At 39.2% G+C, this 25,254-nt stretch overlaps 1 protein-coding gene across 1 annotated transcript; it reads right to left on the bottom strand.

The window, feature by feature from the left end:
- Window positions 1-235: 235 nt before the first annotated feature.
- Window positions 236-24,884, bottom strand: LOC117296894 (inhibitor of Bruton tyrosine kinase-like). The gene is made up of 20 exons (XM_033780000.1): window positions 24,760-24,884; window positions 23,170-23,790; window positions 22,768-22,989; window positions 22,158-22,354; window positions 21,382-21,584; window positions 20,665-20,836; window positions 20,027-20,150; window positions 19,119-19,302; window positions 18,254-18,464; window positions 17,366-17,471; window positions 16,330-16,832; window positions 15,453-15,657; window positions 14,690-14,888; window positions 13,792-13,970; window positions 12,607-13,208; window positions 11,029-11,253; window positions 10,573-10,716; window positions 2,037-2,138; window positions 1,590-1,716; window positions 236-733 (listed from the first exon to the last, which is right to left on the bottom strand). The coding sequence occupies exons 2-20, from the start codon at window positions 23,494-23,496 to the stop codon at window positions 599-601; spliced, it is 4,167 nt and encodes a 1,388-aa protein (XP_033635891.1). The 5' UTR covers window positions 23,497-23,790; window positions 24,760-24,884; the 3' UTR covers window positions 236-598.
- Between the last annotated feature and the right edge of the window lie 370 nt (window positions 24,885-25,254).

The following is a 25,254-nucleotide window of genomic DNA, read 5'->3' as shown; positions in this document are numbered from 1 at the left end:
TTAATAGCATCATTGTTCTGTAGAATCTTTGCTTAGCACCTTTAGGTTAATGGACCCTGAAGCCCTCCCAATTCATGGAATGTTATTCAAAAAGTGCAGTATAAATTTCAAAGTTAAAATCGCTGCTTGGCAAAGAAGTAAACAAATAATACGCGCAAACAGTCAAGTTTCAAATGTAATATTAACAAAACAAATTTGTTTTTTATTTTATGATACAATCAATACAACCCCCTGAAAATAATTGTCGGTCACCAAAGTGGCTTCAACACCTCTCCTAAAGAATATACCCTGGCAACGCCCCTGTATGTCATACATACATTGTTCTTGAAAAAAGAGAAACGGACAAAATTGATGTCTGGCTTTTTTTAAACACAAAATCAATAGTTACAGTATGGGAGCCAAGTTCTGTAGCTACAATGGATGTCCAGTTTATTGTTTATTTAGAATTGACCATTGATATGAGCTCCCAAAGTATTGGAAGTTGACAAACTAGTTCCTTCAGCTTTGCCTCGAGAGCTAGTTGTCAACTTCCGTTACCAAGGTGAGCTCGTTTTGACTGTCCACCCAAAAACATTACTATAGTTGTGTATAAAACTTGTCAGCTATTGTCTTGATCTTTCTTCCATAGGGGAGTAGCAATGACTTTAGAGGCTCTCTCTACAGTGATGAACTCATCCATGTTGTCCTGGGTGCGGTAAAAGGCACGTAGTTCTTCCAAAGCCTTCTCTTCAATCTATCATATCGAAGCAATATAAAGTACTATTAATATTTATTAGAGCCATTAAAACAAGAACAGAAGTAGTACTTCAAGGTGGGTTGGAGCAACAAAACCAAAATGTGGTCCTTAAACTGCCCTAAGGTTGACCCTGCAGCAGCGACACAAAGAGCAAGTTCGAGTGTGCACCATGGTTAACTAAAGGTTGACTATTTTGACTGAACCCAGGCTGGTCAACCATTGGTTGACTACTGTGGTTGACCATTTGGAACCAGCCTCATGACCTTGGTTTCTTCTGTGGTCCCGATAGCCTGTTCCATGCTAACATGTGTAAAGATGGAAGGGAGCCAGTGACATTATAGCGAAAAGGTGGAAGGCAATGTAAGTGTTGATACGAGGTACCAATGGTTGATTAGACTTTCAAATGAGTCGTTCAAGCGAGTGCGTCACTGCGCATGTACACTGCTGGTCAGAGAGTTGAAATAAACGGCTCTTATCAGAACCACCCCAACTAATTAGAGATAATCATTTTGGCGTTACCGCAAACCTTTCCATATCAAAGATTGTAGGAAACTGACACTTCAGGATGATGCAGCACTTGAGCTTGACCTTCTGAATTGTATCAGTCCCTGATTGTTTAGGACCCGAGTACAAATGAAGTTAAGATGATCGGCATCAGTTGCAGTCAGAAAAAGACCAATAGTAGCAAAAGTAGAAAAGATCCTACTTCTGCAATGTTTTCCATAAGGGCAGGAATCAATCGCAGTTGACCTGCCTGTAATTGCGACGTCATACATCCGTTTTAGTTGCCAAAAGCCAAACAAAATGAGAAAAAGTAAGCAACAAAATGGCAGTAATGAGTGAAATGTTTTACCTGAATGAGTGAGAATGGTTTCTTGAGTGTCTTAGTAAGTGATTCTTGCTGCTCATTTTCTTTCTTGATAATCTCAGAGAAGCTGACTTGACTGGCTGGAGGAGAGCTGGCGCCAAGAATCCATGGACTGATGAAGAAAAGGTCAACAAAATGTTCAATATCCCACAGGTCCAAACTTCATTATCAGTGTTATGGACTGCAAATCTGATGCGTTTTCAAACGGTGAGAGCTTTCAAAGTGCAAACTTTTCCCCCCTCACACGTTTATGGGCATGACCACAACCCCCACCCCAAAACCTACTTCTGACCTCAGGGGTCGATTTCACAAAGAGTTAGGCTAGGACTCGTCCTAAGTTAGGACGAGTAACTCGTCTTAACTCGAGATAAGACTAGTCTTAACTCTTTGTGAAATCCACCCAAGGACATTTCATGAAACATTATATCTTACTTTTCAGGCACCTCCACATGAATGGCCTCAAGAGGGCTTGCAACATCTGATGTGATGTGATCAGACTCCGAGGCTTGCCTGGTGTGAGTTACAATTCCAAAACTGCAATGAAAAATTATGACTTTTAACACAAAATTGGCATTATAAGACGTTTGCACACAAAAAAAAGTTTCCAAAAAATTGTATTAATTGGGTTTTGGGTTTTAAACAAACGCACTACAATCACCTAAAGATTTAAAATATTATTGAAAATACTTGATTTAAAAAAGAAAAAGTTTTATAAGTGATTTGTGCACATAAGTGATTAGTGTAATCTTGAATTTTTTGAATTTATTTATTTGTGTATTTATTTATTTATTCTTCTCATTTTATGTTTTGTTTTTCTTTTCTCCCCCACCTCCCTATGGTGCATGTTAACTCCTTGCATTAAACAGCACTTCAGACAAACAATTTATCTAGTTAGTACTGGTAAATACGCAACATGCTAAAATAATGTTCGTCTCCTGAGCTGAATAACTATTTATGTGACATTGGTTTACTCATTTCTCAAAACCTTGGCACCTTAGCAAGTAATATTTTTAAGGGAAGCTTTCTACTCCCATTATCTTCAAACCATGTAAGTTTAATGTAAATTTGTGGACATTGTGCTTTGTGTTACAAAAAGATGCAAAAAGTAACCAAACCCTTTAAGGTGCCCCCTGTACAACTGCCACCCTGCAGGTTGTTTGTTAAATGTGGATGTGGTTATGCAGCAGCCTAATGTTGCATGGCTTCTGACTGGCACCCATTCTAAGCTATTAAAAAAATTGTTTCATCACACACTATTTCAATTCACAATTCATGATGATCAAAATCATGTGACTGAATGTTTTGCTGAGCACTCTGGAAAAAAATACAGAGGCTTAAAGAAGCTATGTGCCTTATATCATTTTCTAATATTTTTGGAGATTTTTATTTTTTTACCCTCATATCAATATTGTTATTAATATTAAAATTTAAACATCAGCTTGTTGATTCAATTATCACTGTTTATTTATACGCTTTATTATAACTTTTAAGAAAAAAAAGGGAAAAAAACTAAATAAAAATCAGATTTTAAAGCCAATAATTATTCACTTTTTATTAAATTATTTATTTTTGTTATTTTTTGCAAATTACCATGGTAATTTTTAAAATGTCATTAAAAAATATTTTGAATAAACGAAGTCAACTGCTGGCTATAGAGTCATACACAGAGTCTCAAAGAACACTTTTAGTCACTGCAGATGTTTCTTCCATGTATGGCTTCAACGGGAAACCATACTTTCTTGTTTGCCATGAAAACAGGAAAAACTCAAAACAAATGGGGCCAGTTGAAGTCATCGAAGATCGGTGTGTAGTGTGAACATGTCAATGTCCATCAAGTTTTAATATATGTTTGCATACTTCATATTAACAAATAAAGATAATTAGGGCATTGGTTGATACATGGCTTCATTATTTTTTTCCCAATTCAAAGAAAAAGGCATAATAGCGTGAAAACTGGTAAGAGGAGGATATATTTCTTGAGAAGTAGGCATGATATTCAACACTTAAAACTTACACTCAGAGCCTACTTACTACAATTATGGGCTTTGTTGCAGTCAACAAACCTTTTGTACACAAAATCACTTCTGTTGAGCTTACTGTTGTGTGGCAAGAGTTAATCCAGACTATGAAATTACCTCATATAGTCCTTTATTTCTATTGGGAAAACCAATTAAAAACAGACTGATACAATAATTTTAATAATATATGTCAGGGATTTTATAAACAATATTTTAAAAGGGTGAGTAATCAGAACTCAAGCTGACGAGGCATATATCTAAAGGCACTGTACACGTTTGGTAATTGTCAAAGACCAGTGTTGTCACTTGGTGTATCCCATCATAAGCATAAAATTATTATTATTATTATTATTATTAATTAACAAACCTGTGAAAATTTGGGATTAAAGGAACACGTTGCCTTGGATCGGACGAGTTGGTCTATAAAAAGCGTTTGAAACCGTTTGTTATAAAATGCATATGGTTAGAAAGATGTTTTAAAAGTATCACTCAAAACTGTACGGTTTTCTTTTTACACGCAAACTAGCACGGCCAACCATTTATGAAAGTCAACATTTTGACTCCCATAAATGGCCGACCGTGTTATTGTACGAGGTAAACAGAAAAGCACGCAATTTCGAGGCATATTTGTGTAGATCACTGTTTTCTACTTTTACAACATCTTTCCAACCATATGCATTTTATAACAAACGGTTACAACACGCTTTTAAAGGACCAACTCGACCGATCCAAGGCAACGTGTTCCTTTAATTGGTCATCAAAGTTGCGAGAAAATGATGAAAGAAAAAACACCCTTGTTGGACGAATTTGTGTGCTTTCAGATATAAGTATTTTATTATTTTAGTGAGAAATCATCCCTTTCTCAAAAACTACATTACTTTAGAGGGAGTCGTTTCCCACAATGTTTTATACTATCATCAGCTCTCCAATGCTCGTTACCAAGTCCGTTTTTAAGTTAATATTTGTTTTGAGTAATTACCAAACGTGTACCTTCTGTTTAAGTAGCATGCACACAAGGTAGGGTATAGCAAAATTTGTAGCACATTAATGCATGCAAACATGAGTCTGGTACTACCACCATGGTATATCTTGCTTCTAACAAACATACATTATAGGCGCTGAAATAATGTACAAATTCAGCTAAACAGCAAAATGCCTTTTGGATGTTGCAGGCGATTTCAGTTGTGTTTGCATGCTGAATATTGTGTGTGGTTTTCTACTATTTTCTCCTGACTCACAACGGATTCAGCCAAAGAGGTTTGTTATTTCATGTAAATGGTTGATCACACAAAACATGAACGCTGTCTACGACTATTTCATTGGTATAACAAATCCTGTATAAAACCATTAGCTCTGTGTCAAAGAATACTTTTTTGGTTTTTACCCAAAATTAAGGCGTGATTAGCGAGCTTTCCCCGAGCTCAAAAGGTCTTTTCATACTACCTCCATTTCGAACCGCATTGAAACCTACCCCGGTCCTCTCCGGTTCAGCCTCGCTTCTTTTCGACACGGATCAAAGATAAGCAACATTCACACTGGTCTTTTACGTGAACCGGCTAATGCGTGAACCGTATAACGAAAAATGTAATTTCAATCCGGATTGAGATTTTCAACCCTGGTCCCTGCCAGGGTTGATTTCGATCCGGCTAGAGCATGCTTCCCGGATCGGAGGCAGATTGAAATTGTTACAGTGTGAAACGGGTTGAACAAAATCTCCGGTTCGGAACCGGTTCCGACCGTGAGATTTTGGATAGTGTGAAAAGGCCTAAAGGCCCAAAGAATCTTAAATGGCATTCTGTTTCAAATCAATTTTCCTTTGATGGGTGGTACTGCAACAGGGAGTGTCAGCTCCGCGATTGGCCCAATCACAAATCAGAATGTAACCTTGCCAAAGCTACCATCAAGTCAATGGCCAAGAAGTTTGCAGTCATGAACAAAACATTTGATCCATCCAGGCTAGTTATGCCATGGTACTATGCTAAGTCACCATACTACATGAGTATCTTTCCTGCTGTTGATTTCCTTCAGCTTGATAATAATGAATGGTCTGAGGTGGTTAGTAAGAAAGACTTAGTGAGAGACTACCATGTTCTCTCTGTTGCATCTGGGACTTTGAGTAACACTGTGCTGACGGTAGCTTCCCTGCCAGCCAAGTATCGAGGAAGTCTTTACATCACTCTCAATGACTTTGATCCTTTTGTCATGGCAAGGAATGTCTTGTTTCTCTTTATGTTGGTTCGGTTTGCAGACACTGAGGGAATTGAGAGCAGTCTGACTACCATCTGGTACTCAGTTCACATTACAAAGAAAGAGTATGACCTGATCAAGACCAGCTTGGATGAGCTCATTCAGATGACCCCTCAAAGTCTCACAGAGGTCACTCAAGGGTTGGTCAAAGTTCAAGGTAAAGATCTTGCAGTCATGAGTCAAGTTTGGGACAAATGGAGATCACTAGAATGCCAACAAGGGAAACCAACCTCCGTAAATAATAGAGCAAGACGAAAGGCATGCTGGGAAGAAGAAAAAAGCAGCAAAAAAGTCTACGTCAGCCGCTTAACAAAAGTCCAACAGCCATACATTCTAAAGTGGTTCGATGACGGTCTGTTTCTCCCAATGGCGGCAAACGAAGCAGATATGCCATTTGACAACCCAACACTCACTGAGCCTGGTTACTACTATCTGAAAGATGACCTAAGAATGCTAAAAGATCGCTCATTCATGTACTGTCTTAGAATGGACTTAGATCATTTTTTTGCATGGGATTGCCAGAGAGTGAGGGAGTCCGAGACCAGATCCTGCTCATCCCCAATAGTGATGTACCATAACTACATCACAAACCTCATACAGAAAGTCAAACATTTCATCCAGCAAGGAAGACTTCACGTCCAAATTTCTGTGGCAGACAGCTTGGACTTTCCATCGGTACATAAATCTCTTAAGATGCCAAACTATGACAGGATCTTCACATCTGTCCTTGCTGATTTTGTTGGCTTTCCAACAATTCTTCTGAGATTTAAACCACTACTCAACACCGAGAACAGATTCTCAGTTATCGTCACAGCATCTTCAACCTGGGGAGCTCACTCAAAAGAAGTCTACGTTCAAATGAATGACGCCACTAATTCCGATATAGCTCATTGCCATGATACTCCAATGTTTGTGGCTTATCTTATAGTCAACTTCATGACAGGAGCAGTTGGATCAAAGCCTGATGATAAGAAGCTGTCATTTAATGATGTGAAGACGTACAACAGAATGAAAGTGCGTGATTTCCGCAATGAACTGAACAAACTTGTGCCATTTCAGTATAACCACCTTGCAAGATCCTTGACAATTATGAGTGCATTTGAAAGAGCTGTAGAATGGTGCCTACCAAACAATAATGCTTAGGAGCAACTGCTCAAATTCAACATCAAATGTTAGAACCAACTCAAAGTATTGCCTTTATCCACAATGAAATACTAGCACTATTTAATCATTGCAGTACTTTCTGCTTACTCACATGGTTTTAAGTGCCTCAAGCCACTGGGCTAGCTCAGTGGTCTAGTGGTAAGACATCTGCTCTAGCAGTGTAAAGGTCATGGGTTTGAATCCCACCGGAGTGATTTGCCAACACATAGGATTCAAACTGCCTCTAGCCACTGGGCTAGCTCAGCGGTCTAGTGGTAAGACATCTGCTCTAGCAGTGTAAAGGTCATGGGTTTGAATCCCACCGGAGTGATTTGCCAACACATAGGATTCAAACTGCCTCTAGCCACTGGGCTAGCTCAGTGGTCTAGTGGTAAGACATCTGCTCTAGCAGTGTAAAGGTCATGGGTTTGAACCCCACCGGAGTGATTTGCCAACACATAGGATTCAAACTGCCTCTAGCCACTGGGCTAGCTCAGTGGTCTAGTGGTAAGACATCTGCTCTAGCAGTGTAAAGGTCATGGGTTTGAACCCCACCGGAGTGATTTGCCAACACATAGGATTCAAACTGTCTCTAGCCACTGGGCTAGTTCAGTGGTCTAGTGGTAAGACATCTGCTCTAGCAGTGTAAAGGTCATGGGTTTGAATCCCACCGGAGTGATTTGCCAACACATAGGATTCAAACTGCCTCTAGCCACTGGGCTAGCTCAGTGGTCTAGTGGTAAGACATCTGCTCTAGCAGTGTAAAGGTCATGGGTTTGAATCCCACCGGAGTGATTTGCCAACACATAGGATTCAAACTGTCTCTAGCCACTGGGCTAGCTCAGCGGTCTAGTGGTAAGACATCTGCTCTAGCAGTGTAAAGGTCATGGGTTTGAATCCCACCGGAGTGATTTGCCAACACATAGGATTCAAACTGTCTCTAGCCACTGGGCTAGCTCAGTGGTCTAGTGGTAAGCCATCTGCTCTAGCAGTGTAAAGGTCATGGGTTTGAATCCCACCGGAGTGATTTGCCAACACATAGGATTCAAACTGCCTCTAGCCACTGGGCTAGCTCAGTGGTCTAGTGGTAAGACATCTGCTCTAGCAGTGTAAAGGTCATGGGTTTGAATCCCACCGGAGTGATTTGCCAACACATAGGATTCAAACTGCCTCTAGCCACTGGGCTAGCTCAGTGGTCAAGTGGTAAGACATCTGCTCTAGCAGTGTAAAGGTCATGGGTTTGAATCCCACCGGAGTGATTTGCCAACACATAGGATTCAAACTGCCTCTAGCCACTGGGCTAGCTCAGTGGTCTAGTGGTAAGACATCTGCTCTAGCAGTGTAAAGGTCATGGGTTTGAACCCCACCGGAGTGATTTGCCAACACATAGGATTCAAACTGTCTCTAGCCACTGGGCTAGCTCAGTGGTCTAGTGGTAAGACATCTGCTCTAGCAGTGTAAAGGTCATGGGTTTGAATCCCACCGGAGTGATTTGCCAACACATAGGATTCAAACTGTCTCTAGCCACTGGGCTAGCTCAGTGGTCTAGTGGTAAGCCATCTGCTCTAGCAGTGTAAAGGTCATGGGTTTGAATCCCACCGGAGTGATTTGCCAACACATAGGATTCAAACTGCCTCTAGCCACTGGGCTAGCTCAGTGGTCAAGTGGTAAGACATCTGCTCTAGCAGTGTAAAGGTCATGGGTTTGAATCCCACCGGAGTGATTTGCCAACACATAGGATTCAAACTGCCTCTAGCCACTGGGCTAGCTCAGTGGTCAAGTGGTAAGACATCTGCTCTAGCAGTGTAAAGGTCATGGGTTTGAATCCCACCGGAGTGATTTGCCAACACATAGGATTCAAACTGTCTCTAGCCACTGGGCTAGCTCAGTGGTCTAGTGGAAAGACATCTGCTCTAGCAGTGTAAAGGTCATGGGTTTGAATCCCACCATAGTGATTTGCCAACACATAGGATTCAAACTGCCTCTAGCTACTGGGCTAGCTCAGTGGTCTAGTGGTAAGACATCTGCTCTAGCAGTGTAAAGGTCATGGGTTTGAACCCACCGGAGTGATTTGCCTGTGGATTATTTTAACAGAACTTGGGAAAGTACTTGAGTATACAGTGCTTAATATACAGTGTTTGCTACTCATCATACAGTGCAATGTTTTTGTACAGCTTCCTAATAAAAATAAGACATATTTTATGTGAGGCGCTCGAAACAATAAAAAAGCAAACTCCGTGGAAGGAGTGTTATAAATATAGTACTATTTGTTTTTTACCCAAGCACCAATATGTACCTTTGCTGTTGTTTTTATAAGAGTAACTTAGCTAGAATTATTAGTTGAATTAATTTGGTGTTTATATCATTGTTTGTTTATATCAGTTAGAGGTGACTGCATTGTATTATGTTTTTGTGTATTATTTTATCACTATCAAACACTATTTTGTTATTCGTTTGTATTTACTGGTCTGCTTAGTTGTTGATATTTACTTTAGTTTTATGATTCATTTTCATTTATTTGTTTATTTTAAAATGGTTTAAGAATGACAGCCATTTTTTGACAGATTTTCTTTCAAAAAAAAAAAAAGGCTTCTACTGTACAGAGGGGGGGGGGGGGGGGGGGTGGGCTACCAGGGCAAGATAAATTGATTATGAAATAATGTATGCCATATCAACTTTATTCTCTGTCAAGGGTGGATCCAAGATTTCAATTTGTTTTTAAATGAACAAGCCATTAGGCCTATATTTTTCTACTGCACAATTCTAGAATGGATTAGTTATAATCCTATAGGATTTTGATTTTGATTTTGAAATCCAAAATACAAAATCCAATTTTTGTGTCTAAATTGATTATGAAATAATCTATGCCATATCGACATTATTCTGTCAAGGGTGGATCCAGGATTTCAATTAGTTTTGAATGAACTAGCCATATTGGGCAACAATTCTAGAATTGATTAATTATCCTATAGGCCAATCAATTTTTAACACCTAAAAGTGTATTAAACCCAAACCAAACCTCATCACCATTTATGGGTAACATGTTATGCAACTTACTTGTTGTTTGTATTTACTGCTACATATTATAATTTTATTTTATTTTATTGAGAATTCATAGTAAACTTTTTGGAATAAGAAGGTACCATTTCCATATTAAATCATTGTCTTTGTAAAAAAAAAATCAAATTCAGTATCATCCATTTTGAGCAAATGAATCTTGGGCTTAATAAGCAGCAGTGATTTCTTGACAGGATTTAGTCTAAATCCTGTCACAAGAAATCACTGCTGCTAGATTAAAATATTTCTGTGGTACTTAAGCCTGTATGAAAACCTAACTTGGCTGAAAATGTGATGTCATTAACAATTATATAACTAGTGAGCCTTTAGATTGAAACTAATCCAGCAATTTTGTTGTAACAGTCCTAAAATTTGTCTGTAATTTGCTTGTGTGTCATGGTTGGGTTAACATTAAATGATAAAATTTGAACACCGTCCCAAATTCTTGAATGACCCCCCCCCCCCCACACACACACACACACAAACTAAATACATGTATTTACCTGAACTGTTGGGCAACTTTCCTGGACTTTGAAGGTGGTGATGTTGCCATGGTTACTGATGAGGCACTTCCTTTGAGTTTTTGCTGTTCTACCTGTAGTTCTCTAAATGATGTCGAGGATGAGGAACTGACGGGTGTACGCCCCCTGAATAACAAGTAGAAGAGAAAACCATCTCAGAATACAATTTAATTTAATGGATCTTCTTTGCAAAAGTCACAATAGCATGATAAATAGACATTCAATGCTCTACACGTGAGATAGAGACATCATGCTTACTTTAAGCAAGAATATGCTTATCCTACAAGCACAAATTTGTCCCTGACTGTAAGCAAATCCATGAAATTGATGACAATCAACTAGCTGAAGGATTTGGATTGACTGTGGCTGATAAGGTTTTAAAACATGTATGGTTACTACAAGATGATTTTACTGCATCGTCATAAAGCAACCACTCACCATGGGCACACTGATTTCTTTTCCTCAATGGGAGATGGAATGGTTGGTGATGTCACACTATCTGCTGCCCTTTCTGAATCCTTCTTGCGTTGTTTCTGTGACTTCTTAGCTACATGTGCGTTGACTCTTTGGGAGGAGGGGATCTTCCGGGGAGACGTTGATAAGGATGCCTCTGATTGCATGATGGTGCGGAGGTCTACTCCAGTCACATCTGGCATACTAGGACTGAGAAAATCATACCAAATACAAAGTTATTTTACATGGAAAAGAAACAAACCAGAAAGGAAACTGACGGGGTAAATTTAAATTCAAGAGTGCTGGTACAGTAATCCAGTGGTCGCAAGTTCAAATCCCATTCTAGTAAATTTTCCCTTGTTCACCCCAAAAATGGAGTAGTGGACAGCATGCGTAATAGTAGAAAAGCTTTGATTAAATTTCTAACTCTTGAAGTAATTTTCTGGGATCATTTCTCATTCTAACAAAATGGTCACTCAAAACAAAGACTGTTGCACTCTAACAATGGTGGTATGCTTAATCCCACGCTCAGCATATTAAGTTTACTGGTGTAGTCCTTAGTCCAGCAAAATCAAACTAATATGTAGTTAATAAGCAGAGTCTTTCTCGAAGGCTAAATGACAACACAACAAACAAGTTTGTTGTGTTGTCTTTTAGCCTTCGAGAAAGAATTTGTTGTGTTGTCATTTAGCCTTCGAGAAAGACTCTGCTAGGGTCGAAACTCTGCTAGGGTCAGGCCATTAACTATTTTTTGCATTTATACTATCGGTCCATTTGGTTGGTAAGTTGTTTGCAACAGCTAATTCTGTTTTCTTTAACATTGCCTCAGCAGCCCACAGTCATAGCCAAGGCTAAAGTCACTTGACTCACACACTGTGTTTCATTCTTTAATACTTGTACCAACTCGTCACCATGAAAGCTTTAAGTAATGTTTTTTTCTGCAGCTGGAGAGCTTTTTATTGTATTGACTCCCATTGGTAACTTTATGATCACTGCAATAACTAGAATGGGACTAAACTTTCTTACTGTCAAATCTCATTTTGGTATTGGGTATCCTGGATTCATCGGGTCTGTTTACATAACAAATAGTATTTTTAAGCTTGTATTTTTCTTTGTTTTCAAAATCGTCCGTATAGAAAGTACCCATTTGTGTTCTAGCTCGTATGTAACTGGTCTGTTTATTTTTATTTAGTTTTCTAGTGTATTGATTATATGTTTCTCAGCTTGTCACTTTTCTGAAAAGGTTTTGAAATATGTCAAGTATTTTTCTTTTCTGAAGTAAATTTTAGTGTTTTACATTTTTAATCTTTTTGATAACTGACCTGTTACTTTTGTCTGTAGTGTATCTTTGTAAATATCGGCAACATCATGTAATTCAGCCATTTTGGGCTGCAATTTTATGTTTTTATCAATAAACCACTTGATAACAATAAAATAAAACACAGCATTTTTAAATTGAAAAATGCATCGAGGGATCTATGATCCAGCATGCACTATCCTACAAATGCTGTTTTATTATTGTTATTATTATTGAATATTAAGAACTGAAAATGTGTCTCATACCTCTGCCATCCCTTCTGCTGGTTCTCATCAAAGTCCATTGAAAAGCTTGTTGTTCGCTTGACAGTTATGACCTCTGACCTTTCTTTCCTCACCCACTGCCCCTCTGGGCTCCGTGTAACTCCTGTCTGAAGTTCAGGAGTGCTCGTTTGTAATGCATCCATGTTGGATTCCGGAGTTTCTTTCTGTTCTGTTTTGGAGACACCGTCTTGGAATGAGTCTGACGAAGAAGGTATTGAGCTGTGTTTCAAGAGGCTGTCGCCATCTTCACTAAGGTCCATCTCTTTCAGTAAGTCGTCTGTTTCCATGGCACCAGTTCTGGGAATCACATCAGGTAGTGCCGCAACATCCAAGTTATCTTTGGAATTGCTGAAGGATAAACTCTTCCTCTTGCCAGTGCTCGTTCTTCGTCCGATTTTCCTCCTCGCTTTCGCCTTTCTGATGATCTCGTCAAAGTTCCCTTGGTCGAAAGTGATCATATCACTTACCTCTTGATCTTTGACATTAGTGGAGCTGTTGTTGTTTATGGATGGTTCCTCTTGTATGTAAGTGATGTCTGGTGCGTCTTGGTATGGAGTGATAATGCGATAAGGCATGGATGGAATCTGGAATACAATCAGATCGACAGTTTCTTCAAATCAATTGATATTATAAGAGTCGACCAACAATGTCTCGGCAACTTCACTGGAGTTGTCAAGAGAACATGGAACCTACATGCCAAAATAATAAAAATGTATTAAGCAATTTTAGTAAACCTAAAATTCAAACAACTATTCTAATTAGATGATTTGGGAATTACAGAACAACTGATGCTTGCTTAACTTTGGGGGAAAACAACTTGAGAATTAACCTACTTTCTATTTTTTCCTTCAGTAAAAAAATGAGAAATAGTTTGTGGCTTAATGCATATTGAATAAGAAGAAAAATTAAGATGAAAATATATTAAGCTGTTGCAAACTGGTTAGCGACTAAAAAAGGACCTGTGATACAAATGCCCAAAATGTTTAAACGTATGCACGCTAGAAGAGTCTTTCTAGCAGAGTCTTTCTTAAAAGCTATTGAGACATTGAAGACAGACATTAAAGACACTGCTGGGTTCAAAACATGAGGACAACTTTGTTATAATGATAGAGAACTCCTTCACTCACTGCTAAAATGGAAATATACATATTTTTGGTTGCCACTCACCATTTCTTTATAAGTCTTTGTGAGTTGCAGCAGTACATCATTGCTCAGTACCTCCAGCGCCCTCGCTTCCAGTAAACATGGTAAGTTCAGACCAATATACTGATGACAAGTCTTTTGGAGTTGCTCAGCTCGATGGAGAGATGCAAACTCAAGAAGCTCAGCCACATTCCTCAGGGAAACTGTTCAATAGTTAAAAATAAACTCTGACTTTAGGAGTAGTTGTGAAACCTATCGTCTGATTTGGACACTATAGAGTTACAACAGTGAAGAAACACACAGCTACGCACAGCATGATTTCCCAATGAGCTACTTTCTTTTGACCATGGCTCCATTTCATGGCTCTGCTTACCGCCAAATTCTGCGCTTACGATCACGATTCCCCCCTTATGTGCAAGCGTCAAATTTCTGCGTAGAATGCCTAGTTACGTGGAGTACGCACGCGCAGAAGCCAAAATTTGCCGCTATCCCATAAAATATGCTTCCTTAAGCGCCGATTCTCAAGCCACGAAATTGGGTCCAGCAATCGAGGGTTCCCTACTCAAATAATGTCATGTGCATAAGGTCTATAAACAATGTTGTACTAGCCTCAACATCTGATGTCACACTTAGAGACTCCGTGATTAATGGCAGATACCCACCTAGAGTGCTTGCCAGGATTCTGCCGAATGAACCTTTGACCTCACATCCATTTCACATGGAGATTCGCAGTCAATTCACTTGTACATGTATACATATAAAACGTGCCTGTACATGTACACATATACAAACATTATGCAACAGATATGGAAAGCTTACATCACTGCATGTTTACCCATCGATATAATTGGGTCTGTAAGACCAGTGCCTGTCTTAGACAGTGCCTGTCTTCGACGGGGGACCAGTCTAATGTTGTACTTACTTAGATCAACAAGAGCCACCTCGCATATCTCCTTGAGTCGACCAATGAGCAGCTGATCAGACAATGTCAGTGTGTTACACAGTAACTCTATATCAGTACATGATCTAACCATCGGTGCATCATTAGTGTAGATATACTCCAGTATAATAGACAACATGGCTGAAGGAATGGGCATCTTCAATGGGTCACTTGACGAGGCCTATAGAAAAAATATAGTAACTTTATTTTCAAATATTTATAGTTTTGCCTTAATACACCCACAGAGCCCTAGATGGCACTTCCTGTGCCTGGTAACTCGTCTTTCTTAGGTAAGCAATTAAGTTGTTTAAGCAGGTAAACTTGCTTAACAACTTAATTGCTTACCTAAGAAAGACGAGTTACCAGGCACCTGCTAAACAGTTTGATGAAATTTTGCCTGAAGCCATTATCACACTATCTTATACACTTTCTGATACATGCAATAATTTATGCACTGTGGCTAGAGGCAGTTCAAATCCTATGTGTTAGCAGCATGTATCTTTCCCGAGTTCTGTGAGAGAACAAACTGTGCTTAGCAAAAAGTTGTTCCGCATTACGAAATTGGACCCACAGCATTATCTGTCAATTCACAGAGTCCCAGACTAAGGCCGAAAGGGCAATTTCAGCTAAAGCTACGGCTAGATCATGCGCGCCTGCCTATTATTCTTCAACACTGGCAGAACGCGTTGATCTAGCCGTAGCTGTAGCCGAGGTCGCCGTTTCGGACACGTCCTTAATCTCTCACCTCAATCCAGCCTGATCCTAACATGCCCTGGAAATACTCAAGTCTGGCAACCAGTATACACTTATGACATGGGAATAGGATTCCTTCTTCAGAAGAGAGCACCACATCAACCAACTGCGAGAGTTGCCGTCGGTTGAAACCAAGCCTCTTTGAGCTTGGTCGGAAATTCTGCAGGCGACCATCTCTGTATTTGACCTGATCCAACCTTCATAGAATGTTACATTAAAATGTTCAAATAAAATATTTTTAAACTTCAATTTTAATTTTGATGACAAAAATTGTTCATGAATTTGTAGGTTTTAAAACCAGTTCAATTTTATCTATTCTTCAGCTTTTAGTTCATGCCTGTAACACGCCAATGAAGTGACACTTTGTGTGTATGTATGGTACTCACTACAAAGTGAGCTTTCTCAGAGGATATATACTTGTTCACTACCAGGGCCCAATTTCATAGAGCTGCTTAGGCACCCAATTTTGCTTAAGCAAACAAATCCTTGCTTAGTAAAATCAGACTCCACTCAATTGGTATGCTAAGTAAACAACAGCTAAATACCAGTCACAAGCAATGTATATTGCATGAAATTTTGGCCAGTAACATGTGTAAAATAAGCGAGCTATTTTCGTGCTTAAGCAAATTTTTTAAGCAGCTCTATGAAATTGGCCCCAGGCCTAAATTCATGGCTCTGCTTACCGCCAAATTCTGAGCTTACGATCATCAAGTGCCAAATTTCTGTGCTAGCCTTGTAAGCGTAGAATGCGTAATTACATGGAGTACGCACGCGCAGAAGCAAAAATTCCCTGCTAACCTTTTCCACCGGGAAAAATCCACCACAACTTCATAAGTAATGATATCTAATGAGGAAATTATTTCTATTACCTTTTTACTAGGGATCCAACACCAAACTTCTTAGCTACTTCAATCAAATTCCTCACTGGAATCATGGCATCAATCTCATCAGACTTCTTCCCTCCTTTCTTTGTTTTCTTCCCCCTATCCTTCCGTCCATCCTTCCTGCCGCCTTTCTCCCTTTCTTCTCTGTAAACTCCAAATGCAGATCTGTTCCTGTTGTGGTCATTCAGAGTCAAGTTGCCAAAGTCATCACTGACATTGAAATCTGATGAAGTTAATGACACCCCTGGTGTGTGATGACCGTAGCCTGGGTTGAATACATCGCATGTATCTGTGTAGATGTATTGGAGAAGATGAGTCAGAGTCTGGAAGTCAGTTTTGTCTGAGACGTTGTGTACTTCATCAGGGAGGACTGCCATGGTGTTGCTTGGTGTGGTGTTAGAGGGCGGAGTTTGAAGGAAGAGGCAGCGGAAGTAATCACTGCGTAGTGCTAGGATATATTTGTGAGCTGCTATCGTCTTGTGACCAACCTGTGATACCACGGACATAAGACATACCTGTTGAAGACTATGATTAATTCTAAATAAACTAATTAAGTTCTATTAGCTTGTTTTTTTGCCTTTAAACACCTTTTCCTGTTATGCAAGTTGCCCATCTACAAAGCTAAAAGCCAGTCTTAGTTAGGGGGCCACAGGAAGAACTTCTATTTTTCTTAATACAAACACTTTTAACATTTTACAAATAGGAAAATTAAGTGTACAAGTTTTTCATTCCAAACGCTTCCATTCATTCAGCTACCAAACTACAAATTAAAACAACCTTTTTGCTTTGCGTTACTCTCAACTTCATAACAAAATATGTTCAGGTAGAAATTAGAAGCTCAAAATCCTCTGGTCCTGTGGATTTTTTTATTTTATTTTGAGTGTTAAAGGGCCTATGCAATTTGTTTCGTTCACTAGTCAAAGTCCTAAAGTGTTCCTACCTGAAGGTTATTAACACGTTTTACCTACAGTTTCACAGCGTTTATGATATTTACAAAATTTAAACCTGTTTTTCTACTAACCTTAATAATGACATCATGTATAGGGTCAGTTGGATCTCCCTCTGCCAATAGCTGGGACATATGCTTGACTATCACAGATGGCCCTACCATGGGTACCTCAGTTAAACTGTAACACAAGCAATACAATCAATACAATAATACAATAATACAATCAATACAATCAATACAATCAATACAATCAATACAATCAATACAATCAATACAATCAATACAATCAATACAATCAATACAATCAATACAATCAATACAATCAATACAATCAATACAATCAATACAATCAATACAATCAATACAATCAATACAGTCAATACAATCAATACAATCAATACAATCCACTGTTTTTTAAATGAAATGAAATTCAATTTTGATAACATTTATTTCTTTATTGCAAAATCAATAGTACAAGTAATAAAAAAAAAAAAAAAACACAGATTAATGCCAGAACTGTACATCACTATATGCCAGCCTGCCATATGATGGTGAATATACCTACACAGTGCAAAAATGTACACTTTTATTTTAATGCAAAGCTGCGCCATACTTGGTTTGAACATGCTTGAGATTGTTGATCAACTCACTGGATGTTATCAAGAGCTTCGTGCGGTGTGTACCCTTGATGCCAAGGGACTTCTTTATTGCTTTTGGTTTCCGAATACCAACAAATTCTTCAAATTAATTGATGAATTATATATCTGTACATCCTCGTAAAGAGTGAACAAAAGAAAAATTTGCTAATAGGGGATAAATGAGTAGGATTTGAAACTTTGAATGGCAAGAATACCATCCAATCATCTCACAATATCTTACAGTGGCTTTGACATAAAAAAAAATGTGGTTGAAACTTCAAGATGGTCTCCAAACTCTCCAGGATATTCTTGAAATCCTTACCTGGCTTTAGGGTCCGCTTGGATGACGGCAAAGTTCAAGCCATTAGGTTCACATGCTACCCGTGTAGCTCTGTGTACTACAGGGAGTCTATTTAGACTAACACGCTCCGTCTCTTCAGGATTTCCAGACCAATCTTTAAAAGGTGATATTGTCTCCCCCATGGGTGGGGGAGAGGCAGGGTGCTGGGGGGTGACGGTATGCTGAGTTGTATCTGTAACATAGTTTGTGTAAAATACCAATAGTTAACAGATCGATTGGATTGTTTAATATATACACTGCCCCTAGGAGAATTTCTGTATTCAACAGAGATGTTGATAATAGGAGACTTTCCAACGCTAGGTGGCAGCAGACATACCGGGTAAATTTCCATTGTTTACGTAGTTCTGAACATGCGCATAATTCTGAGAACAATGGATTTACCCAGTAAGTCTGCTGCCCTCTATCGTCCCAGAAAGTCTCCCATTGTTAGCCCTGTGATCTAGTTAACCAAACAGAGTATCTGTAAATGCTGACTATATTGCCTTCTAAATCTTCAAGTCGTACCAAGCGCTATATAAATGCATGTTATTAGTATTAATACTATTATTAATATCAGGTTGGCTCAGTGGTTCTTTCCCAGCCTTTCACCTCTGTGGACCCAGGTTCCAATCCCACTTCAGACCAAAGCCTTGCAAGTAGAATCAGTCCCTACCTGATTGCATGCACTTTTTCCCTATTGGGGTTTCCTCCAACATCTTAAAGTTAACAAACCTGTTAATGGCGCCTACAGTGTTGGATGTGTAACAAAATAAACTTAATAAATAAATCCACTCAATTTACAACAAAAGGTGAAACATCACATGTTTTTCGCTAAAGCAAAATTTACCTTTGGTATTGCTTGGAGATGTTAGTTTCTTTTTTAAGAGGAACCTCCCAGAGAAAGCTTCTCCATCCTCTGTGCAGAAGAGGACTCCTTGACTACTCAGTGCGATGTCAGACATGTAGACTTGACGTTTACGGTTCCACATACAACGTTTGAGGGTACGGCTGCTAGATCGCCAACTGTGCACCTACCATGGGAGGAACAAATGTGAATGAAGAGCTATTATATTGTGTGGACTTAACATAATGGGCTTGCAGTTTAGTGATAACCAGTAGTCTCCAAAGTAACTTTTGGCAAAAGAAACATTCAGTTTAAAGGAAAATATGCACTTCTGGATTTTGAATTGTTTTCTTTTGAACTGTTCATTTTTCACTAATTGACCTTTTGATTATTATTGAGTAAGAAATTGAAATTAACAAACTTATAGCACTGAGCCGACGATTAGCAAATTTTTGACTTCACCAAGTCAAGGTCTTCAGTCCGGAAAAGATTGAGTTTCAAGATTATAACATTGCATTTGCATTCAATGTACCTTGCTTAGAAAAGTAAGAGAGATTTACCATAAACCATAGAATTATAGAATTGTTTTTGAACCTAATTGTATACTCAGTACTTTCCAGGAGTTCTGCCAAAAAAATCCACCAAAACAGGCAAATCACTCAGAGGCTTTCCAGTCTCTGGATTCAATGGTCAAGTCAGAATAAGTGGCTGTGGCTGTTGCTTGTTTTTTTTTAAGCCATAATTTTGATGACTTCAATCATCCTTCAGAAACTTAATGTTTTATAATGTTTTTATAATGTTTTTATAATGTTTAATCGTAATATTTTTATCAATCCTGTCATTGGCGCTTGCGCTGTTGGACGTTGTATAAAATAAAATAAAATAAAATAAAATAAAAATAATGTCCTTACCAATCCACTTTGATTGAGGACTAATAAGATCAGCTCAGTCCCTCCATGTTTCTCTATTGATCCTTCACCAAGATCAGAATCCAATGATCCTCCACAGGCAACAACCTTCAGCAAATTCAGCTGTCTGCAAATCAAAAATACAAATGCAATCCTTAAAATTGACTACTAAAACAAAAACAAAAACCACACACAAAACACTTAAATGGTTCTTACAATTTAATCACAAGCTCAAACAGTGCCCTGACGAAGGTCAAAGAAAGACCTATCTCTCAATGGTTGAGAGTTGTGCATGGCCCACACACATGCAAGTGTGTAACGGCCTCCAATCCTGAACCCTCTTTTGTTCAACTCTATGTCTTGACAAACATGGAACCCATCAGGCATTGAATTTTGCTCTTGAGGGGCACAGCAATTTCCCTCTGACAAGGGGCACTTCTATAAGGAAAGTGTAAATTTGTACAGGAACCTTAAACACAGGGCAACACAGCAAAAGCACAGGGCACCACGGCAATTGCTGTGGGTGCTGTGTAGGTTATTTTGAGGCCTGACTAATTCTGATATTATACCATGGGTGGTACATTACAAGTTACCAGTATCAATGGGTTATACTCATCAAGAGGGAATAGGAAATATCTTACTTGGATGCAACTTTACGACATTGGTACTCATTCAGTACATAGATGTCTCCTGCTAATGTTGCACACACTGTTGCAGCATCACTTGTTGTAACATGAATCAGATGCACTTTGTCATGATGCAGGGTGGTTACATGACGTGGGAAGACAATGTACTTCTCACCTTTGACATGCCCTGTATGTGGAATGAAAGAGAGTCAGGGACTAAGACGCAAGTATTTGTTGATCAAAGGATTATTGCGCAGGCAGTCTATGTCCTCATGGGCTATACAGTGTAGTGCACATTTTAGGCCCTGCAGCAAAATGGTGAGACAGCAGACAGCAGCTGCTTGTGATGTTGGTGCAACGGGTCAATAGAACATCAGATAGCAATGTTATGGCTCTGCTTACTGCAGATTTGGCATTTTTCTCTGCTTATGCAAGGTTAGCACTGATTTGTAAGCTAGCTGTTTAAGCCAAGAATGCTTAGGACTTGAAGAATGAAATATAAGCATAAAGTCCTGTGTAACCTTTGAAATACACTTATGCTAAGCATACCAACAATTTAAGCATAGACTTTTCACTTACAGAAGCAAAGCCATAACATAGGGTCCAGATGTGATTGTTGAGGATAGATTGGTTTGATGGCCATGTGTACAAAGTAAAACTATATAACATAATTGCAATTGCCGTAATAAAATTTACATGAAACCAAAACACTGAAAGTAAATTTTTTCTCACCAAGTTGTCCAGCATTCAATCCAAAGGTAAACAGAGCCTCCTTGGTGTACATGACTGAATGGAAACGCCCTGCAGCCACACCTACAATGCTCTTATTCTTAAGCTGTTTACTAGAGATGAGTTTTGGTGTGAGAGCCTTAACACCCAGTGAGGAATGGCCAAGCTGATGGTGGCTATTCTGACCACAGGAGTAAACTGTACCACTAGGAAAGAGAATATTCAAAATAATAAAGACCAGATCAAGAATGTAACACTTTTGAAGACTATTACTGATTCCAATTGATAGTAATATTTTGAAGAAAAAAAAATTGATGCGGGCCAACCTCCATTTTAAAGCATATTTGACAGGAAATTTTGTAAAGGAAATGTTAACCTTTCATTGATGGATACAATAGTTTAAGGATCTCAAGGAAATAAAAGACAGTGTCGTGGCCAAATGGACCAAACTAAAGCTCTGGTGTTTCTGTTCAGCAGAGTATGGGTTTGAGTCCCGGTCGTGACACTTGTGTCCCTAAGAAAGACACTTAACTATAATTGCTTCTCTCCACCCAGGGGTAAATGGGTACCTGTGAGGGCAGAAATGGTTTTTGTGATTAATTTAGCTTAGTAGCGCATATTTGTTAAGCAAGCTGTTTACTCCCCAGGGAGTTAAGATAGGAATGAATTAAATGGCCCATTGACCAGGGGTCATAATGTTGGATGCCCTATAATAAAAAGCGCTATATAAAAACTGGTTATTATAATTATATTATTATATTATTATTGTTGCTGCTTACTCATCCAACAGGAACATAGTGTGGTCTCTTGCTGCAGCTACAGTTTCACACACCTTCTTCTCCATAGCATTCACAGGGTGTGGTTTCAGACAAACCTCCTCATTGTTATGACCAAGACGTCCTCCTTGTCCAAGTCCACAGGTATAGACCCTACCACACTGGCTCAGAAACACTGTGTGGAATTTACACATCACTGCCTACAAGACAAACAGTGGAAGTGTGTAATGTTTGGTGGAATTCAATTGAAATGTAAATTTGTGAGCATTTTTTCCTCTTCCTGTTCGACCATGATACCAGGGAAAGGAGGGCAAATTTCATAAAGACGCTTAGGGACAAATATTTGCTACGCACGACAAAATAATGCTTACCAGAATAAGGTTACCAGCCAAAATACCATTTCAAATGTACCATTTTTGACTGGTATCCTGCTCAGGTTTGCTTAGCAGAAAATTGTTAAGCACTTTTTTCTGTTTAAGCAGCTCTCTGAAACTGGGCCCAGTATTTAGGCCCGGTTCACTCACTAGCTCTGCATGACACTTTACAAATATGAGTCTGCGAGTCTTCAGATGGTGAAAAACAGGTGGATTTGATGGGAGAACAAAACCCTCACTTGTTTGATGCTCTGCTCATCTTTCTTTAGCTGGTCCACAATATCTGGCTGGCTTCGACTCTGTCCTCTACCATGGCCCAAGGTGAAGTTAGCATTGCTTCCCCATGTATACACCTGGCTAGGGCCATGCAGATCATACTGTGCATACTTAGGGTGATCCTTCATGGCAAGTTCTAGAGCTGTCAGGTTCTCATTGTCGTGTTTCTCCAAGCTGGCTCCATGCTACAAAAAAGGAACAATGACACATTCTCTTACCAAGATGAAAACAACACAGGGAAAACCTTGCGCTTTAGCTTTTGATACTTAAATCACATTATGTTGTTCCATAGTTCCAGATATGTGGGTATAGTATGTCAGTATGTACAGGATTAATGGAATCTCCCCTTTTTGTTTGGTACTTACATGAATGAGGTAAACTGCAGCTATGACCTGCCCATGGAAGATACTGCGATGCAGTGCCGTCCAACCTGACTCCAGATCCTCGGCACTAAGACTTGCATGCTTCTCCAACAACAACCAATCCACAATCTCAAACTTGCCGCAAGATGCTGCCATGTGCAAGGCGTTGCGGCCAAACCTGTCAGACACATGCGAGGCATTCTGGCAGGTGTTGAAGTAACACTTGATCTGATGAGTTGTCCCTCGTGTTATTACAGAGATCAAGTTAGCTGCGCACTTTGTAGAGCGACAGCGTGGCGTGCAGTCGCTGTCCAACTTGGTATTCGTCATGACTTTTGATTTTTTTTTCCTTTTACAGGTTTTTGATGAGCTGTTAAATTGTTGGATTTAACAACAGGAAAAATGTGTAGCTGGATTCTTGAGATGAAGGAACCTGTTGATGTATTTGCATCTTGGGGTCCTAGAGAAGCAGTGTCAGCAAACTTTAAGCAACCAGTGTTGAGGAGAGTTGATCTGAGCCTGGTTGTTAACTTCTACTTGAATCCCAAGCTCAAACCAAGCCAAGTGTAGCCTAACAATGCTACCAAAGGCTACTGGGCCTCCATAATTGCAAAAGGATGTTACCTGCAATTTTCAAAAAGGAAAATATATTTTAATATTACAGCCCTATTTTTTTATATATAAAAACAACTTTAAAAACAATTGAGAAAAAGACTTATGATGCAAAAACATTTCCTATGAACAATGTGCTATTAATTATGATGGGGAAACTCTTTTCAGTCATCAATTCAAAAAGCATAGAAACTAAATTTTGGTTAAAGCATAACTAACAAATTCAAATTGGAACTTTTTGGCATTCACCCAAAGTTTTATACTTGTACAACATGTCTGTAATTAAAAGTTTTTACTTTGAGTTTAACTAAAATATTGTTGAGGGTGCCCTTTGCCCTTTGGTTGCAAAGATACTGAATGTTTTACTTTAGCATCTTTAAATTTTATATTTAGAATCTTGTCCTTTAAAGTTAAACCCGGGGCCTAGCTGGGATGCCAGACATTAGACAATGTACTTTCGATGTCAAATCTTTTTTTAAAACATGACACATGATATTTGCTATCGATATGCATACAAGTCATCTCAGGTCTAGTTTATAACCATGGAGGTAGGTTCTATCACGTCAGCCTATCTCCATGGTTTAACACAACGGGTCGCTGCATGGGACAAGATAGCCCCACTTGTGTGGCCAAGGCTAGCTGAATCCTTAGCCACACGTCCACACCATTTCCTCATGCAGCTAAGAAATAACCAAAATAAAAAAAAATCTGGCGCCTCCCCTACGAACCAGAATTTTTTTAATTTTGGTTATTTCTTAGCTGCATGAGGAAATGGTGTGGACGTGTGGCTAAGGATTCAGCTAGCCTTGGCCACACAAGTGGGGCTAGGGACAAGACTAGAGGACCCCCCCCCCCCCCCGCCCCACCCCGACCCACAACATCGTTCATCAATGTAATTTGACATGTCATCATCAAAATAATGTCAATCAATGATCTGAATAATATTCAATTAAATACTCTTTAAAAAAATACTTGTCTCACCCTGTGTTATTCCATGTTGGCTGTACTGTTCATATTCAAATTAGAAACGAAACAAGGGCATGAAGAGAAACCAGCGTCAACAATGTTGCAATTTTGACCCATCTCGAGAAAATCCAAGGTCCAAGCTACAAACAACAGTGCCACAAGTTGTTTAGACTGGTCCCTGTCTTTCCGCAGAGGGCAAGAAGTACGAAAGAGGACAGGCACTGTTTCTTTTGCAGACGATCCCTCACACACAATCAATAGAGGGCGGTATCAAAATATTTTGTTCACTAATTGTTCGGCGCGTGCTCAGTTTGTCACTTTTTCACATTATCGTCTGCTCATCCATTGAATTTGTCACCTTCTCAGATTATCGTCTGCTCATGGAGGAAAAATTGCACCTCAAAGTTCTGCTCAGTCGGGTCAATGCTGCTAGCTAGAGAGAATGCTTGTGAAGACTGCCGGGAAGACATACTTGTCATCTGCTGAGTTTGCTTGCAGGACTAGGAAGAA

This window comes from Asterias rubens, chromosome 11, assembly GCF_902459465.1.
Source record: "Asterias rubens chromosome 11, eAstRub1.3, whole genome shotgun sequence".
Lineage (NCBI taxonomy): Eukaryota > Metazoa > Echinodermata > Asteroidea > Forcipulatida > Asteriidae > Asterias > Asterias rubens.
Note: the sequence above shows the minus strand (reverse complement) of the source record. Positions and strands in the feature narration are given on the sequence as shown.

Bases quoted from the DNA above. Each gene is read 5' to 3' on its own strand.
- LOC117296894 (XM_033780000.1), bottom strand. From the start codon at position 23,496: ATGACGAATACCAAGTTGGACAGCGACTGCACGCCACGCTGTCGCTCT. The intron at 22,990-23,169 runs GTAAGTACCAAA...CCTTTTTTGTAG, and splicing joins CTGCAGTTTACCTCATTCAT to CATGGAGCCAGCTTGGAGAA. The intron at 10,717-11,028 runs GTGAGTGGTTGC...CTTGTTATTCAG, and splicing joins AAGAAATCAGTGTGCCCATG to GGGGCGTACACCCGTCAGTT.